General features: G+C 47.4%; 1 protein-coding gene across 1 annotated transcript in view; it reads right to left on the bottom strand.

Moving 5' to 3' along the window:
• Positions 1–18416, bottom strand: part of HYDIN (HYDIN axonemal central pair apparatus protein) — a 326854-nt gene that overhangs the window by 19367 nt on the left and 289071 nt on the right. The window contains exons 73-81 of the mRNA XM_059381282.1: positions 15525–15672; positions 14876–15083; positions 14121–14342; positions 10085–10254; positions 7780–7978; positions 5863–6021; positions 3820–4097; positions 2404–2623; positions 94–306 (exon numbers count right to left, since the gene is read on the bottom strand). Of these exons, the coding sequence (XP_059237265.1) occupies positions 94–306; positions 2404–2623; positions 3820–4097; positions 5863–6021; positions 7780–7978; positions 10085–10254; positions 14121–14342; positions 14876–15083; positions 15525–15672 (1817 nt within the window). The remainder of the gene's footprint in view (positions 1–93; positions 307–2403; positions 2624–3819; positions 4098–5862; positions 6022–7779; positions 7979–10084; positions 10255–14120; positions 14343–14875; positions 15084–15524; positions 15673–18416) is intronic.

Below are 18416 nucleotides of genomic sequence, written 5' to 3'. Positions count from 1 at the left end.
CCTCCAAATTCTGTCTCCTTAGCTCGTTTGCACCACTCTTCCCCCTCCAAACACACAGGGAAACCCACGGGGGTGGGGGAAGCCTCCATCTACCTGATGTTTGCGGTTCTCCAAGTTCATGGTGCGGGGTCTGTAGGTGATCTCATAGGGCTTGTTTTGCTGATGGGGCTCCAGGGTGATGAACTCAGGCCCCTCCCAGTGCTCACCCTCAAAGATGGGGTGCAGGTTCCAGGTCTGGTTGGTACGGTTTGAAAGCATGATGGTCTGCGTGTGCTTGGAGCGCACCTGGCAGGTGAAGTTCACCACCTGGAAGAAAGCAGGCACCTCAGGCAGGCAGTGCAACTTATAAACGAGGAGTTCTAAGAAACGTTTAGGCTGGAGATACATATTTGGGAGTTGAGGGTACAGCAGTGTTTTGCTTTGCTTTGTTTTGTTTTTTTAAGACCAAGAAACTGGATGAGATTGTCAAGAAGTTAATTGGTTTTAGAAACAAGAAGAAATTAAAGAACTAATTCCTGGCTGGCACATGCCCACGTTAAGAAAAATCAGAAGAGGAGATGAGATGGAGCATCTAATAAGGTAGGAAAAACCCAGGAAAGGGAGGTATCCTAGGAGCCAAGTGAGGGAAGTGTTGGAAGGATCCTCCTTCAAGGGACTTGTTCAAGGTTCAATGCTATCAACAGGTCAACAGTTGGGAACTGACCACCGAATGTAGCCACGGGGACACTGTGGCAGTGGTGGTAAGGAGAGTCAATAGATTAGGAGACAGGAACAGAATTCAGCAATAGACCCGCCCCTGTAAGGTCAAATGGTTTCTGAAAAAAGTGCAAAGGTATTTCAAATGGAGAAAGGGTGCACTTTTCAACCATGTCCATATCCCAAAACATACAAGGAGATGAATTTTAATCCATATCTTGCACTACATACAAAAACTCAAAACAGATTGAAGATCTAATTGTAAAATCTGTGTCCTGCATATATGAAGAACTCTCAAAACTCAATAAGAAGAAAACCAACAATCTAGTTAAAGAGATGGAAAATTTGAACAGATACTTCAACAGAGATGATATATGGAGGCAAATAAATGCCCACAAAGATGCTCAGCATCATGTGTCATCAGGGAACTACAAATTAAGAAACACAAGGAGACACCACCACATATTTATTAGAATGACTAAAATTAAAACAACCGACTATACCAAGTGTTGGCAAGATGTAACATAAGTAAAAATGTCAGCCATTGCTGGTAGAAATGTAAAATGACACAACCACGTTGGGAAACAGTACGGTTTCACTTATTTGTGGAGCATAACAAAAAGCATGGAGGACATGGGGAGTTAGAGAGAAGGGAGTTGGGGTAAATTGGAAGGGGAGGTGAATCATGAGAGACTATGGACTCTGAAAAACAATCTGAGGGGTTTGAAGCAGCGGGGGGGTGGGAGGTCGGGGTACCAGGTGGTGGGTATTATAGAGGGCATGGATTGCATGGAGCACTGGGTGTGGTGAAAAAATAATGATACTGTTATGCTGAAAATAAATAAATTTAAAAAAAAATGAAAAAAAGAAAGTAAATATATGCCTGCTCTACGACCCAGCCATTTCACTCCTAGATATTTACCCAAGAAAATGAAAGCATATGTTCTTGCCAAGACTTGTAAGGACATGTTCATAGCATACTGTATGATTCCATTTATTTATTTATTTATTTATTTTTAAAGATTTTATTTGTTTGAAAGAGAGAGACACAGCGAGAGAGGGAATACAAGCAGGGGGAGTGGGAGAGAGAGAGAAGCAGGCTTCCTGCTGAGCAGGGAGCCCAACATGGGGCTCTATCCCAGGACCCTGGGATCATGATCTGAGCCGAAGGCAGATGCTTAACCAACTGAGCCACCCAGGCGCCCCTGTATGATTCCATTTACATAACACTCTTGAAATAATGGGATTACAGAGATGAAGACTGGGTGTCATTTTTAGCATAAGTGGTTTTTACCGTAAGTGGAACAGAGTCCACTCTCCGGTTTCTGTGGACATGGCTAGCAGAGGGTTCACCCAAGCCCCATTCTCCTCCTTTTTTTTCATGAGAGAGGAAAGGTGTGTACCTTTCCTTACAGAGCTTGTAAGAGAAGTCGATCTAGCCAGAGACAGCCGTGCAAGCTTCCCTGAGAATGTGATGCTTGAGCTGAGAGCTGAAGAGTGAATAGGAATGAACTAAATGAAGAGGGAAAATGAATATTGCAGCAGTGGGAACAGAATATGCAAAAGCCCTGTGGCAGGGGCCAGGGAGCAGGTCTGAATGTCTGGTGTTGGCACCGAGAACTGTTTGAACGAGTCACTCGTTTCTAATTGCGGAGCTTGCCGGGACCCCTCCAGCTGCTGGCCCATCTGTGAGCAGCATCTACTGACCTCTTTTACTGCAGGAGGTCCCACACAGACTCCAGAGAGGGTCAGGCTCAGGGGATTGCCTCCCTGGATGAAGCAGAGCAAGTTTTTGTAGAGACTCTCCTTGCCCACTTCAGTGGGATGGTAGGTCACTTCGAAAGAAACCTCCATGCCTGCAGTGATATAGCCTTCTTCTGGGCTGATGGAGAAATGAGGCTCAAATTTTTTGACATCCCACCTAAACCTTTTCCAAGACAAAAGGAGACAAGAAAGACAGTTTACTAGTATCCTGGGGGTGTCTTCAATGCTGCTGAGATCAAGAGACGTTGCCTGGGCTTTTAGCTGGGACGTTTACCACCTTGGGGGATGAGAGCTGAGTCAATCCTGGGTAAGACAGCTCAGCAGCTTCTCAGACCGAGCAGGGTGGGAAGGGGTCGCATATTATCTTGTGGCCCACGAGTGACTCGTGGGGGGACATGTGCATGAACGCACTAACACGTGTGTGCCCAAGATCACATGGCTAGGAAGGGATTGGGCTAGGACTGAACCCTCCCTGAGACCGTGGCTATCAGTACTCCCTGCACTGTCTCGCAGGTCAGATCCAGGAGGGCAGAGGTGATGCCCTCTTGTGAGCGCTGCACCTGCTCTTGGTGGTGCTGAGACCCGAGGGCCCTGTGTAGTCATCCCTCTGGGAGCCAGACAGGGGCCAGAGGGCGGGGGGACAGACCTGTGCTTCCAGCACTGGGGAGCAGGGGACACCACACCACGCCCTCAGGAAGCTGTTCTCGCTGAAGTCTGGGCGAGGGCGCCCCCTGCAGGTATGCAGTGCCTCCTGCATGGGTATGGTGGCAAGCCTGAGTAGTGATTGGGATGGGCGCCTGCTAGCCAGGGGGAAGACGCTGGAGAGGACAACGGTCATAGATATCCTCGGGTTCCAATCCCATCTTTTTCATTTCTTGCGTGAGTGACCTTAGGTCAATCACCTACCTCCTTGAGCCTGTGGAATGGGGACAGCAGAGGACCTTACAGGGGTCTGGGATAAGTAATGGGAGCTTATTTGCTAGAATGTTCAGCACTGCTCCTGCATAGTGTGAGTCCTCGCTAAATGCATGATTTTGGTAAAGTAATCTCAGTTGTTTCCTCTGTAAAATGGATCAGCGATGGAACTGCTTGGGATTAGCCAAGAGGAGCTACGTGAGGGGCATAGAACAGTCACCAAGCAGATGTTCTCGATGACATTAATTTTCGTCTTCCTGGCAGCAGCAGTCACCCGAGCGGGACCACTGTTGTCACATCTTGAGCAAAGGGAGGGGATGCAAAAGGGAGGGGAAAGAAGTAACAAGCGGCCAGACTTGGAACACAGATGTCCTGTCCAGACTGAGGGCATAGCCAGTGTCACAGGGCTGTGCTGGCCTCGGGGTGGGCACGCCGCTCTCCTACCTTGCGCCGACGTCACCCGTGTTCAACATGAGGATGCGACGTGTGGCTTGTGTCTGATACACGACTGGCCCGAAGGGGAGATGCTCCTGGTCCAGGGAGATCTCCAGGGCCTGGCAGCAGCCGTTCAGTAGGAAGAGGGGACGCAGGAGCCCCATACACTCCATTAACACCTCCTCAGAGAAGGGAGGGATGCGCTTCTTCGGGGCAAAGATGACTTCCAGCTTACAGACCTCTTTGTGCTTCAGAGTGATGTTGTGGAAGGGTATCAGGGTGAGGATCTGGACAGAAGCACAGTGAGACTCAGCCGCTGAGGGCAGGGGGCATCCGAGGCATCCGTTTCTGGGTCTTGCTGTTAGGGCTGTGACAGCCCAGGGGTCATAGCCCATTCTGCTCCCTCCCGCTGGCTGGGTCATCTTTGGCAAGTTACGTGAGCTTTCTGTGACTTACTCTATGTGAAGATTCAGATCATCTGCATGGTAATTGGCATTCCACAAATGCTAATTCTCTTTCCAGCCCCTTGCAGCACATGACCCCTACTCTCCGGTGGAGGAAAGAGTTCGATAAGAGGACATGGAAAACGCTCAATGCTCTGATGTCTTTCCAGGGAGGACTCCCTGTGCTCCCTGCACCACACTCCCTGGTGTGCTCTTTCAGATGCAGATTCCCAGGTTCTCCCCCAGGCCGACTGAGTTTTGGGAGAGCCTGGAACTCACATCATCAAAAGTGCTCTGACCCACGCGTTCTAGAGTCTGGGAACTGCTGTTTCAATTCCTATCATCTCCCTTTCCCACTCTGTCTTGGCAGAAATGAACGAAAGTCAGCTCTAAGGAAGCCGAGGCTCTTTTGGCGCTTGTGCTCCCCCGGGGTGCAGAGCGGAGAACTGCGGTGGCTGGGGTGAGATGGGCTAGAAACTGCACCGGGACCGCGATCTTTGCGATTTCTGCAAACACTGTGACACTGAAGGCCAAGCCCAAGGCCACCGAGCTAGTACAGGTTACTCACCCCCGAAAGAGACAAAAGTGGCTTGGCCCAAAGGTCAGGGGCCCCGGCCCCTGAATGAGGAAATGGAAGCGACAAGTCGACCCTGTCTCTGGATGGCAGCATGGCCACGGGGTGAGATACCCACCGGCTCTCTTGCTCTGGTTAGCTCCCCAGCCCATTTTCCTGGCCACCCGCAGACGGTTCACAGTCTCCTGCTGTACCGCCTCCCACCTGGACGTCCGGAAGCAGAGTCTCCGGAGCACACGGAGCTTTGCCTGCGAGCGCACCTCTCCCCAACCTGTCTGCTGCATTCGCTTCTCACCCTAGCTTGGCGCAGGCCTCCCTCCATCGTGAGGCCTCCCAACAGCCCCAGCTGTCCTCTGAGCTGCCCTTTCCCAACTCACATCTGGTCTCTGCAGTTTCTACGCTTTTCAGGTATTATTTCTGGGTCCCTGACCCCTGAAGACTGGAAACTCCACCAGACCTGTCTATGTCATATGACCTTGCTACGGCCTGAATGGTGACCCCCCCCCCAAATTCATATGTGAGTGGTGTTCAGCCTCTAGGGAATAATTAGGTTTAGATGAGGTCTTGAGAGTGGGAGCCTCATGACGGGACTAGAACCCTTGTGAGAAGAGACACCAGAGCTCCATCTCGCTGTCTTTCCGCTGGGTGGACATAAGACAAGAAGGCAGTCATTGGCAAGTGATTGTTTCTGGGTGTGAGATTATGGGGAAAATGGTTTTCTTTGTGACTTTTATAGGATAGATATGATCATGAGAATCCGGATCTACTGAATCGTGTCCCTTTCTCTTTCACTTGCTGCCCTTTTGAAGTGTGCAGCCTCTCTAAGCCTTGGTGTCCTTCTGTGTAAAGTGAGAATAAAGAAAGCACCGGCCCCACACTGCTTTTGGGAGGACACTCCGAGGTGGCACGTGGGGAGCTCTTGGAACGGCCGGGCACACTGCAGGTGAGCGAGAAGTGGGGGTGGTCAGCGTGGCGAGCACCGTCATCCGTACCATCGGGACGAGGGAGGGGCCCGCGGGAGCCCTGAGCACCAACCTTGGGTTCCTGGAGTTCTGGAACTGAGAACAGGATCGACAGGCTGAATGTGAGCTGGGTGTGGCTGTTGTTCATGATGGAAACCGTTTTCTTCACTACCTGTCCCGGCAGGACAGCTCCTAACTTCACAATCCTGTTGGCTGGATCTAGCACTGAAATCTGCGGAACAGGAAAGAGAGCAGGGATGGAGGGGCTCTTCGGTTACGGAGAAGAGTAACCGGCGTGACCCATCTGCTCTGGTGAGGCGGGGGTGCTTCATCTCCCGCCGTGTCCCGCCGTCTTCATACGGGGAGTGGACATTCATGGGCATAGAGGAACCCCTAAGTGGTTCCTTACACAACTACACAATTACAACAGGGTGAAGGGTTGTGGAGGCAACGCTCGGGGTACCTTGAGAGCACACTTCAGAGGCTGAACTGGCTGGGGGGTCTGGGGAGGCGTCCCTGAGAGGGCATGTCTACACTGCACCAGGGAGCTAAAGGAAGGGCAGGATCTAGACAGTTTGAGTCAGGGTGGGTGTGAGGTTGGAGGGCACCCTGGGGGCAGGGGGACACTCTGTGGCAAGGCCATGAGTCAAAGGAGTGGCTCAGTCAAGGCCTGTGGCCGGGAATGAGGGCTGCCCTAAGAAGACAGGCTGGCAGGTAGTGGGTTCGTGCTGGGAGAAGTGGGAAGCTAGGACAACACGGGGTGACCCCCTCAGACGCGTGTTTTGGGAGTGCTCTGGCTTGCGTCTCTCTGGAGACAGGCTGGAAGGCGGCTGGAGGGAGAGCCTGGAGGAGTGACAGGAGCCCAGCATTCAGACTACAATGGCTGCTGCAGAGGTGCGGCGGTGGACACGCTTCCAAGTCCTCACAAGGCCCTGATCCTGGTGTTGGCCGGGATGGACCAAGGTCAGGCTGGGCCTGGCCCGCAGGACTCTGCAGCAGACCCTGCGCGGGTCACTGTCATTTGCTCAGTCCCTAAAGGGCACACCCCCTACTCCTCAGCTTTCTTGATATCCAGCCATTTCCATTCGGTCTCCAAAGCTGAGAGTCCCTAGCAGCAGCCTGTCCTCCTGGAGGTCCCCTTGGGATTCCCCCCAAAGGACCTACACACCGTGGGTACAGAGTAAGTGAGTGACTGAATGAGCGGTGAGAGCAGAAGAGGCCTCCCCCCGCCCCGCCCCGTCCAGCTTGGGTGCAGACACACCAGGAGGCCATGTCCTGGGGTTCCTCTAGCTTGATGGGAAAGCTGCCAGGGACACCTCCCTCCCAGCCCTCCCCCATCTTCTCTGTCTGTGGCAGAAATGTCCCGTGCATTTCTGAGCATCTGGGAAAGCCTTCCATCTTCCAGAACGTCCTAGTAAAATGCAAATATGCTCACCAAACAGACACCTTAAAGGTTTACCAGACACTGGGGAGAAAGGGATTAGCACAGGACTTTCATTAGGGGCGCCCACTTAGAAGCCATGTCCTCAATCGAACATAATCCTGGGATCTGTGTCTGGCAGAGAACATTACTCAATGTGGCATTGAGAAAAGATGTTCCACAACTGAAATGCACATCTGCACACACAGCCAAAATAAATTGCTATCCAAAACAAATCTAGCCTATTAAACCTGAAAACAAAACACACCCTGATGTAAGAGGAGAAGGACGTGCATGGGATTCTGCATCTGATCGTCTCAAACTTCTCCAAGAAAAAGAATGTTTCTCTGGTGCCCGTGACTCCTCGTAGCCTATGATTCACTGAAGTTTGGTTTGAGGAAGAGTCAGATTGGACAGTTCACCCTTCAGTGGGACTGGCTGGCCTCTGACAGAGGAGCTTGGGGGCCAGACAGGTGGAGAGGGGGAGGAAGAGTGGGCTCAGGGGGGCACAGGTGGCAGGAAGGCAAAAAGGAGGGTGCCAAGCCCGAGGATCTCATCAAGGTTTCTTACCTTCATTTCGGTGCCTTTCCCTTTGATTTCAATTATTTGCTGTGAGAGCCCATTGATTTCAAAGGGGATGAGTTCTCGGTATTGGATACTTTCTCGAGGATAAAAGGTGATTGGAATCTCCAGTGTCTTTCCTGGCTTTATCACATCGACGCGGAAGTTCACCTCGAGGTATGTGGTATTGGTATACAGACAGTCTAAGCTGCAGAAAATCAGGAGGAAGGTGTGGAAGTTAGAGGGTGCTCATATTTCCATTTCGTCTACAAAGGAAGAGGATCTCCAGGACCAGCCTGTGCTCCTGGAGGTCAGAACACATGTTTAAGTCCCCCAGAAAGACTGATTCTGTCCCCTTCTCTCTCTGAGCTGGGTACTGATGGATTTCCTGCCCTCTGCCCTGGAGTCAGAGGAGTTAAGCGTTGGAAGGGACCTTAGCAGTGGTCCAGGCCATGGCTCCCTGGCATAATCAAGTTACTTACCCCAAATCACACCCAGAGATCCTGGCAGAACTGGGCCTCAAACTCAAAAGTGCCATGGCCCTTTGTTCCATGCAAAGGAAGGAAGTACTTCCTGGGGTGCCTGGGTGGCTAAGTAGGTCAAGTGTCTGCCTCTTAACTTCATTCAGCTCAGATCATGATCTCAGGGTCTTGAGATCTAGCCCTGCATCAGGTTCTATGCTGGGCATGGAGCCTGCTCAAGAGTCTCTCTCCCTCTCCTTCTGCCCCTCGCGCCCCACCCCAACCCTGTGAGAGTGCTCTCTCTCTCTCTCTCTCTCTCTCTCTCTCTCTCTCTGTAAGGATAAAATGGAGAAGGAGGAAGAGGAGGAGGAGGAGAAGTGCTTCCTAAGTAACTGGGGGGCAAAGCACAGAAGAGAGAAGTGTGTGTTCTGAGGCAGATACACAGGAGTTTGGATCTGGGCTCTTAACCACTAACCAGCCATGAGACCTGAGAAAAGTTACTTGCCCTTTGAGCCTCTATTGCCTTATCTGTAAAGCTGGGGCAGTGACAGCTACCTCGTAAGGCTGTTGGGGGCATTAAATGGAATAGAGTGACTGAGTCAGTCACTAAGCAGGGCACGGAGGAAACACTCCACAAAGGCGATCTGTTCTCATTATCACTAATTGCCCAATTATGTGGCGTCTTCGAAGACCATGTCCCCTCTACGTCCACTTGTGGGTAGGAAAGCACGAGACCTCCCCATTTCAGTACTTCCTTGTCTGTCTTCCAGGTATTTAGAGAAGGAGTCCTGCTAGGCCAATACACGTAACTGAATGCCTTTCCGATTGAATTAAATCATGCAGGAAAGAGTGCAGGTAGATAAGAGTTTTAATGAGCATTTCCAATCACATGACACTCTCGTAAGGTCCCCTTCAGGATGATAACCATCAGCATCCCAGCAGCAGCAGCCGCAGCAGACAACCATAACGGAGCATCGCCTATGTTCCAGGCACTGCTCTTAGGGCTCTCTCTGGGGGCTAATTCAATCCTCCTGAGAGCCCCATAGGAGAGGCTCTATTATTATCCACCATCTCAGGCGAGGAGAGGTGAGAACATGTGCCCAAGGTCGCACAGCTAGGGAAGAGCTGGGGCTCAAACTTGGGCCTATGCTATCTACCTAGTGGCTCTCTAGTGGCTGGTAGCCACTAGACTTTTGTGGCTATTCAAATTCAAATTCAAATGCATTAAAATTTAGCAAACTAAAAATTTGGTCCCTCAGTTGCACCAGGCACAATTTACGTGCTCTGCAGCCACATGCAGTCGTGGAGGTTGCCATATTGGAAGCACAGACATGTAACAGTCCCAGCGTCCAGGAAAGTTCTACTGCATAGTACTAACCTAGGAAGCCTTGAGGAAACACAGGTCTCTGGGCTAGTCTCTAGAAATCCTTTTTCGATAGGTCTGGAATAAGGCCCAGAAACCCGTACTGGAACATTCCACACTGCGATGGTGCAGAGAGGCTAGAGTTTAATCAGAAGACTTAAGCTCAGTATAGATCTGTTATTCATTATGAAGTAATGGCCTGAGAAATTCACTTTTTAACTCTTCAAACCTTGGTTTCCACATCTATTATGTGGGGAAAATACACGGAAGCCGCTGAACCTCTCATCAGGCACTGCCCTCCTCATTTCAAGATTTTCAGCAGAGCAGCTCATGGCTACCCAAGTAGTAGTGGTGGGGAAAGGAGACTCGGGATTCATGCCCAGCTGTGTTTGACTCTTTCCCGAAATCTTTTTCTGTTTCGACAGCACTTCACCTGTATGACCCATGAGGAGCTACAGACTCATCTGGAAGCTCCAGGAAGACCGCTTACCTCATAGACGTTTCTTCCTTGTTGGTGACAACCAGGATTTGTTTGTATGGGGGCATCCCAGCTTGGTAGATGAAGCAGGTCCCAAAGTTGTAGCTGGTGAAGGAGAAATGAACAGCGGGGCTCACAGCGCAGCCTGAGAGGCTGCACAGATATGTCGGGCCGTGGCTGATCTGTGGGGAGGCAATGGCAGGAAGAGCGGGATTGCACATGTGAGCAAAGGGCTCCTCGAGTCCCCGGGTGAAGGAGGAAAGCAGTTGGTGATTTAAAAAAAATAATAATAAAATAAAATAAACAATAAATTCAGGAGCTAGGACTCCATGGGCAGAGAATCTGATTCACAGGTTAGAAGTTTGTTTACTTGAGGAAAGCACGGTTTGCTTTCAGACAGTTGCAATCAGACCCCGCATTGGCTCTGGCAGCGAGGATTCAGCCGGAAGGCAGGGGTGTGGTGGACACTGCAGGTTACTGTCCCCCATCTGCTTCCCAGGGGTTCCCTATTGGCAGGACCCTGCTTAGCTGCCAATGCGCCTGCCTGGGGGAAAACACTTGAGTTTCTGTCCTTCCTTGACACTAAGGGTGGTCCTCAGACATAGTTCTGGTCGTCTGGATATAAACAGAAAAGGACTAGAGGGTGTCCTATTTTGAATACAGAGGTGGTCTTGCTGAGAGACCTGGGTTGCTTGGTTGTTGGTTTTTTGTTTGTTTTGCCTTCAGGCTCTTCCCTCTTATTTGCACTTTGAATGCAGACCTAGGGCTACAGGGGGGAATGGCCACCTTGCAACCAGGAAAGGACAAGAATGAAGGAAGTCAAAACGCCCTACGTCATGGGTGAAAGAGTGGAAGATAGAAACAGAATGGGTCATCCTTGGGTTCTCAGTAAGATGGCACAGGTGCCTACTGGGACATGAACTTAATTTGCTCTTCAGAAACTTAAGAATATGAAATTTGGAAGCTGAAAATTTATTTAAAACAAAATATCCACTATTTATCCTAAATATCATTAGAAAAAGCATTATAACAGTCATTGGCACAAGTTTTCATAAGCAACTTTATAAACTGAAAAACAGCTTAAGGCTTTTAAAGTCTTTATATTTTGTGACTGATTGCCTAGAAAGGATTAAAATTGACTATCTTCGACTCTTCTGCCAGTTAGAGCAGGAAGGTACTATGATGTGTGTGTCATGTTTCTTCAGGAAGACATGGAAGTTCTGAAAAAGAAGTTTCTCCAAAGTGATGGGCTCCTTCTGAGGTGGGGTGCCTGCCTCTTCCCCAGGTAAGATGGCTGCAACATTGCCCTTGAGTTCCAAACTAGGAATTTTACTCTTTTCTAATGAAAAAAAAAATTTTTTTTTTAGACTGTACTGTGACTCCATGTCCCTTTAAATTATGGACTGGCCAGCAGCTGACCTTGGGTTCCAATTGTTATACTCCCTGGTTCCCTGTCAGTCACATTTTCTGTAAGGATATGAATAAAGACCATGTCTCTTCACTCTGTCAATTCTTGCTTTTGCTGTGTAGAAGCTTTTGAGTTTGAGATAGTCTTACTTTTTATTTTTGTTTTTGTTGCCTGTGCATTTAGCGTCCTATCCGTGAAGTCACTGCCAAACCAAGTTTATGAAACTTTCCCCTGATGTTGCCTTCTAGGAGCTTTATGGTTTAAGGACTTATGTTTAAGTCTTTAACCATTTTCAGCTGACTTCTGGGCATGGTGTAAAAGGCTAGGTTTCATTCTTTTGCATATGGATCTCCAATTCTCCCAGCACCATTTGCCAAAGAGGCTCTCCTTTCCCATGGTGGGTACTTGGCAACTTTGTCAAAGATTGGTTGGCAGTATATGTGTGCATTTATTTCTGGGGCTCTCTATTCTGTTCCATTGGTCTATGTGTCTGTCTCCATGCTTGTACTATGCTATTTTGATGATGGTAGCTTTGTAACATATTTTGAAATCAGGATGAATGATGCCTCTAGCCTTGTTCTTCTTTCTCAGGATTGATTGGCTATTTGTGGTCTTTCGTGGCTTCATATGACTCATAGAATTATTTTCCTGTATTTGTGCCACTGGGATTTTGATAGGGATGGCACTGAATCTATAGATGGCTTTGGGTAGCATGGAAATTTTAACAATATTAAGGCTTTCCACTCATGAACACAGGATGTCTTTCCATTTGTCTGTGTCTTTAATTTCTTTCATCAGTGTTTGTAGTTTTCAGTATATAAGTTTTTCACCACCTTAGTTTATTCCTGAGAATTGAATCCTTTTCTGTGATACTGTAAATGAGATTATTTTTCTAATTTTCTTTTCAGATAGTTTCTTGTTAGTGTATAGGAAAGCAACTGATTTTTGTTTGTTGACTTTGTGTTCTGCAACTGTACTGAATTATTTTATTAAATCTAATAGATTTTTTAATTTAAAGATTTTATATATTTGTTTTATAGAGAGAGCATGGGGCAGGGGTGCCGCAGGCAGAGAGAGAGGGAGAAGCAGACTGCCCAAAGAGCAGGGAGCCTGATGTGGAGCTTGATCCCAGGACCCCAGGATCATGCCCTGAGCTGAAGGCAGAGGCTTAACCAACTGAGCCGCACAGAAGCCCCAATTCTAACAGATTTTTTAATGGAATATTTTGGGTTTTCTATATATAAGATCATGTTGTCTGCACGCAGGGACAATGTTACCTCTTCCTTTCCAATTTGGATAGATTTTCTCTTCTTCTTGTCTAATCGCTCTGCCTAGGCCTTCCAGAAGTGGTGAGAGTGGGCATCCTTGCCTTGGTCCTGATCTTAAAGGAAAAGCTTTTAGCTTTTCACTAATGAGCATGAGGTTAGCTGTGAGATTTTCATATATGATCCTTATTATGTTGGGGGTACTTTCTTTCTAATCCTAGTTTGTCGAGAAAATTTTTTTTAAAGATTTTATTTATTTGACAGACAGAGATTACAAGTAGGCAGAGAGGCAGGCAGAGAGAGAGGAAGGGAAGCAGGCTACCCGCTGAGCAGAGCCCCCCGCCACATGGGGCTCGATCCTAGGACCCTGGGATCATGACCTGAGCCGAAGGCAGAGGCTTTAACCCACTGAGCCACCCAGGCACCCCTTGTCGAGAATTTTTATCATGAATTTTGTCAAATGCTTTTTGCCACTTCTATTGAGATGATCATGTGATTTTTATCCCTTATTCTGTTAATGTCAGATATCACATTAACTGGTCTTTGTATATTGAACCATCCTGGCATCTGAGAGGTAAGTCCCACTTGGTTGTAGTGTATGATCTTTTCAGTGTATTGTTGGATTTGATTTACTAGTATTGTGTTGAGGATTGTTCTACCTATATTCATTAGGGATATTGGCCCATAGTTTTTTTTTTCTTGTGGTGTCATTGTTTGGCTTTAGTACCCAGAAGAATTGAAGTCAAGATCTTGAAGAGGTGTTAACACTCTCACATTCAGTGTAGCACTAGTCATAGTAGTCAAGATGTGCAAACAACCTGAACGTTCATCGACAGGTGAATAAAGAAAATGAGGCATATACACACAATTAAGCCATTTTTCTTGAATAAATGATCCTAGGATTCTTGCTAGCCTTTGGTTAACTTCAAGAGTTCTGAAAAAATTGCTTTTGCTAGTTTTTGCCAGTGTTCTCATCACCACGGGAGAGCAGCTCTCCAGGGGTCCTTCTCTGCCATTCCTGCGGGCATCATGAATCCTTGGTTTTTCATTCAGTGACGTATCTTGGAAAATGCTATACATATTTTGTCTCTCTTACTTCCTCTGCACTGGCCACCCATATCCCTTATTCGTTTTAATAGCTGCATAGGATTGCAGTGCATGGAGGGTCCACTGCTTTGCAATGGACACTTATTCACTGGGCACCTCAACTGTGGATGAACCCTTTATACTAGAGATTGTGAGACTGTTTCCAACACGACCACTCTCCAGGAGCTTCTGGAAGGGTGGAGAAGACAAGGAACATGCAGGAGAATTACTCTCTCAAGAAAGAGTGCTGGGAATGCTTTCAGGGTCAGACGATGGTAAATGGTCTCACCTTGATTCTGAGTTCCAGGCCTTTCAAGACACACTTCTTAAATGGCTGGAAAGACACGGAGGCATGTGAAGTCTGGCCCACATCCACAATGCCATCGATGGGGGAAAATTCCAAGTATTGCAATAGGGATTTGGGGCCAGATAGCTCTGCCTGGAAGCTGAAGTTGAATTTTCCAGTGTTGATAAAGCTGAGTTCACACTGAACACATTCGTTCAACTCTACCTGAGTGATAGAGAACAGAGTAGTATGTTGATGGAATGCAAATCATGGCTCCCTTCTCTGGGGTTAGGATATGTAAGATGTTGGGGAAAAGTATCATTTGGGAGGCAGGGATGACAGATGATGTTAGTGAGCTGAGTATCATGGGCTTACTGTAGTCAGATATTCCACCGAGAGCTACTAAATGATGGGGGGGGGGGAGGGTGCTCATACCTGAAGTGTAAGAAGGCAATTTAATTTTTAGACAATGCTTGGTGGACAAACATCCTTCCTGTATGTTGAAATCAAGTATTATTCCCTGCCCTACCATCTCTCCACCCCCTGGAAGATAAAATAAGTTTCACATCAAAACTATATGCTTTCTGAGGGTGGAGATGCTTCTGGCATGTGCCGTTCTTCTGGTCTCCCTGACATATGAAACAGAGAGCTACGGCTAACATTCCCTTGCACTTCCTTTCCCAGCCAGTGTGGAACCAGAGAAAGAGAGAGAGAGGGAGAGGTGAGAGAGAATAATCGAGGCTCTCTCACGCTCTTACCTCATAGAAGTTGATAATGCTCGTCTCTTTGGGAGTCAGGAGAGTGATCAAGCCCGTCCTGTCCTTGCACCTGACCTCCGCATTCATAGTGTATCCCTCAGCCTTGACATTTAGAGTCAGAGGGTGAGCTTTCTTTTTCACATTGCAGATCAAATTAAAGTTCACTTCTCCCTCCTGCTTTGGTGTGAAGAAAATATCAACCGGGAACCTGGTTGGGGAAGAAGACAGCAGATTAGCTGCCAAGGCCAGCCTGGTATAACCTGCTAAAGAATATGAGCCTGATGCGTTAGCACTTGCTCTATGAGGAAAAGGCACCGTCATTCCAAATTACGACGAGTTGTGAAGATTTGCCAGTCGTGGCTGAACAGTGCTCTATGAATTCACAAATATAACAGAAAGAAAGGAAAAGAATATAAACATGAGAGAAGAATATTGAGAAGAAGGTCTTAAAGTTCTCAGTGCTCTACAGTCCATCAGGAAAATGAACAGCGGAAAATGAGGAGGACAGGGGTGGGGTTGTTCATATAAATGTGAGAGTTGGGAGAGATGTGATACAGGGCGCTCTGGGGGAAATGGATTCTCCCGGCTAGCAGGTCTAGAACCCTTGCTGTAGTGGGGGTGTGCAGTTGTGGGGGAACTTTTTCTTTACCTGGACAGTGGTGGGATCCAACCTTCCATGGGACATAGGACCAGGCTGTTGCTGAAGCCTTCGGAGTACCGGGAGTTGTCCTGGAAGGCAAAAGAGAAGCCCTGCTCCTCCTTGTTGATGATGTGCACGGTCTCCCTGGCTTCTCTGCCTGTGGGAGAAACACCAGCCCTGAGTGAAGGCCTCACGCCTGCTCCTGAAGCATTCAGCATGATGAAGTCCCAGAACCTAAGTCAGGTTCGGTGGGGTGAGGAGGTTCGGAGCCGACGACTAAAGAAAGAATTCTTAAGACGTCATTGGTGCAAAATGGTGGTTTATTAAAGCACGGGGACAGGACCCGTGGGCAGGAAGAGCTGCTGCTGCCCCGGGTTGTGAGGGATGGTTGGTTATATACACAGGAGTTGGGTAGGTGAGGACAAAGGGGTGTTCAGAAGGGCTATTGGGGCAAAGAATACTATCAGGATATTGAAGGCTTAGTTACTATCAAGTAAAGACAATTGAGAGTCTCCTGGTGGAATGTTACATTCCTGCTATCAAGCATCCTTGTTAATGAGATTTAGGTTTAGAAGAAATTTAACTTTATTGACTTTTCCTTCTCCCTCCGCCTCCTTCGGTTTTTCATGGAGGGGAGGGTGACATTAGGCTTGAGGAACTGAGTTCTGTGTCTTTGGAAATTGGGCTATTGATAAGGTAACTTCTTTGTTGTAGTCTCAAGGACATTTGCAAACCAAGGGAGACTCCTGTCTTGCAGGACTGTGATCTCAGCAAGTTCACTATTTATCATTTTATGGCGGTCAGGGGTGCCTGAGGAATGCTACACCTATGGAGGGGAGCGGATGAAAGGGGGGGGGGGTGCAAGGCGCCAGCTCTTGCTTTGTCCTCAGCCAGCCTCCTGCTCCCTCATCAAGCAGATACTGCTCCTCAAGCAAGAGGAAGCCTTCACAGAAAAAAACTTTTCAACTTTTTTTCTCTCTTCTCCCAAGCTCCTCAGTCTTTGACTACCTCCCTTCCTTCCTTCTGCTCTACAAGGGACCTGTTTCCCCTGGTGAGATTTCTCCTTCTAGAACTTTATTCCATCAATTTCCTGCTCCTGCTGGGTGGCCCCTCTGCCTTGGTCGCAGCTGTCTGAGGTGATTCTGATGACGTCATTTTCTCTCTTTGTTCCTTTGGAACTAATGCCTTCCTGCTTTTGGTAATGAGGGCTTCACCCTCCCTGGAAGGCCCATTTATTTGTAGATAGTCTCTGCATTACACTCTTTTGAATCAGAGCTCAGGTATGTTGTGAGAGTCCTGCAGGGTCTTCTGTAACTATTTTGCTTTTTCTTACTTTCCTTGACTATTATAAAGCATTTGTTTTTTTACATATACTTTAGAATCATTTTATCTAATTCTCCCTCTGCCCTTAATCCTTTTGGGATTAAGGCTGCCAGATTTAGGAAATATTTTTTTAGTATAAGTATGTCCCAAATATTGTATGACACATACTTGTATTGACATACTTACACTAAAAAATTACTCACTGTTATCTGAAATTCAAATGTGACTAAGCATCCTGTATTTTATCTGGCAACACCAGTTGGAATTCTAATTGGAACTTGATTAAATTTGTATTTAATCTTGAGAGAATTAGTAAATGTTCACATCTTGTTTGAGGGCATTTTAATAAGATTTTATAGTTTTCTTCATATAAGTCCTATGCTTTTCATTTACACTTATCCTTAGATATTATATAGGTTTTGTCAATATTGAATGGATTTTTTTTTTCTGTTTCTGGGTGCTTATTGCTAAAAGAAAGAGAAACTATTGATTTTTACATAATTGTCTTGCATCCAGCTGCTTACTAAATTATCTTGTTGATTCTAGTGGTTTGTTTTGCTTTTCTCTAGAGCCTCTGGAGGTTTTCTATGTAAGAAGTCACCGGCAACAGCAAATGAGATAGTTTTGTCTCTTTTTCCTTAATGTTTATGCCAATTCTTGAATTTTCCTGTTTTATTCTATTTGCTAACTAAAATCACAAAGAGAATATTCAATAATAATGATGATAATGAGCATCCTTGCCTAATTCCTGATTTTTAACTGAAGTGGTTCCAGTGTTTAATCACAGTATAATATCTGCCTCTTGATTTTGGTTAGTCTTCTTTTTTTGAGGAAGAGGGAGAGAGGGAGGGAGGGTGAGTGTGAGCGAATGTGTGCACAGGGGTGGGGGGAGGGGCAGAGGGAGAGAGAGAATCCCAAGCAGGCTCCACTCTCAGCCCAAAGCCCCATCTCGTGACCCTGAGATCGTGATCTAAGCTGAAATCAAGAGTCAGATGCTTAACTGACTGAGCCACCCGGGTGCCCCTGGATAGTCTTCTCTATTGAAGTTTCCCCCTCTATTCCTTCCTATCTTACAATTAGAATTTTTGTTAAGAATTTATGCAATGACTTTTTAGTGTATATTCAGATGATCACCTGGTTGTTCTTTAATCTGTTGATATATTCATTATATTGAAATGCACCACCTTTGCATTCCCAGATTAAATTCTGTTCGCCTTGCTGTTGCTGTTTCTATTTATTTAATTTAATTTTAATTCCAGTTAGTTAACAGTGTTCTGCCAGACTCAGGTGTGTCATATAGTGATTCACCACTTCCATACCCCACCCGGTGCTCATCAGGACAAGAGCACTCCTTAGTCCCCATCACCTGTTTCTTCACCATCCCTCTACCCCTCCCCTCTGGGAGCCATCCATCTGTTCTCTATAGTCAAGAGTACTGTTATTGGGGCGCCTGGGTGGCTCAGCGGGTTACAGCCTCTGTCTCAGGTCATGATCCCGGGGTTTGGGGATTGAGCCCCGCATCAGGCTCTCTATTCCGCGGGGAGCCTGCTTCCTCCTCTCTCTCTGCCTGCTTCTCTG

The sequence above is a fragment of the Mustela nigripes genome, chromosome 17, assembly GCF_022355385.1.
Source record: "Mustela nigripes isolate SB6536 chromosome 17, MUSNIG.SB6536, whole genome shotgun sequence".
In the NCBI taxonomy this organism is placed as follows: domain Eukaryota; kingdom Metazoa; phylum Chordata; class Mammalia; order Carnivora; family Mustelidae; genus Mustela; species Mustela nigripes.
This window is presented reverse-complemented; position numbering and strand designations above follow the sequence as displayed.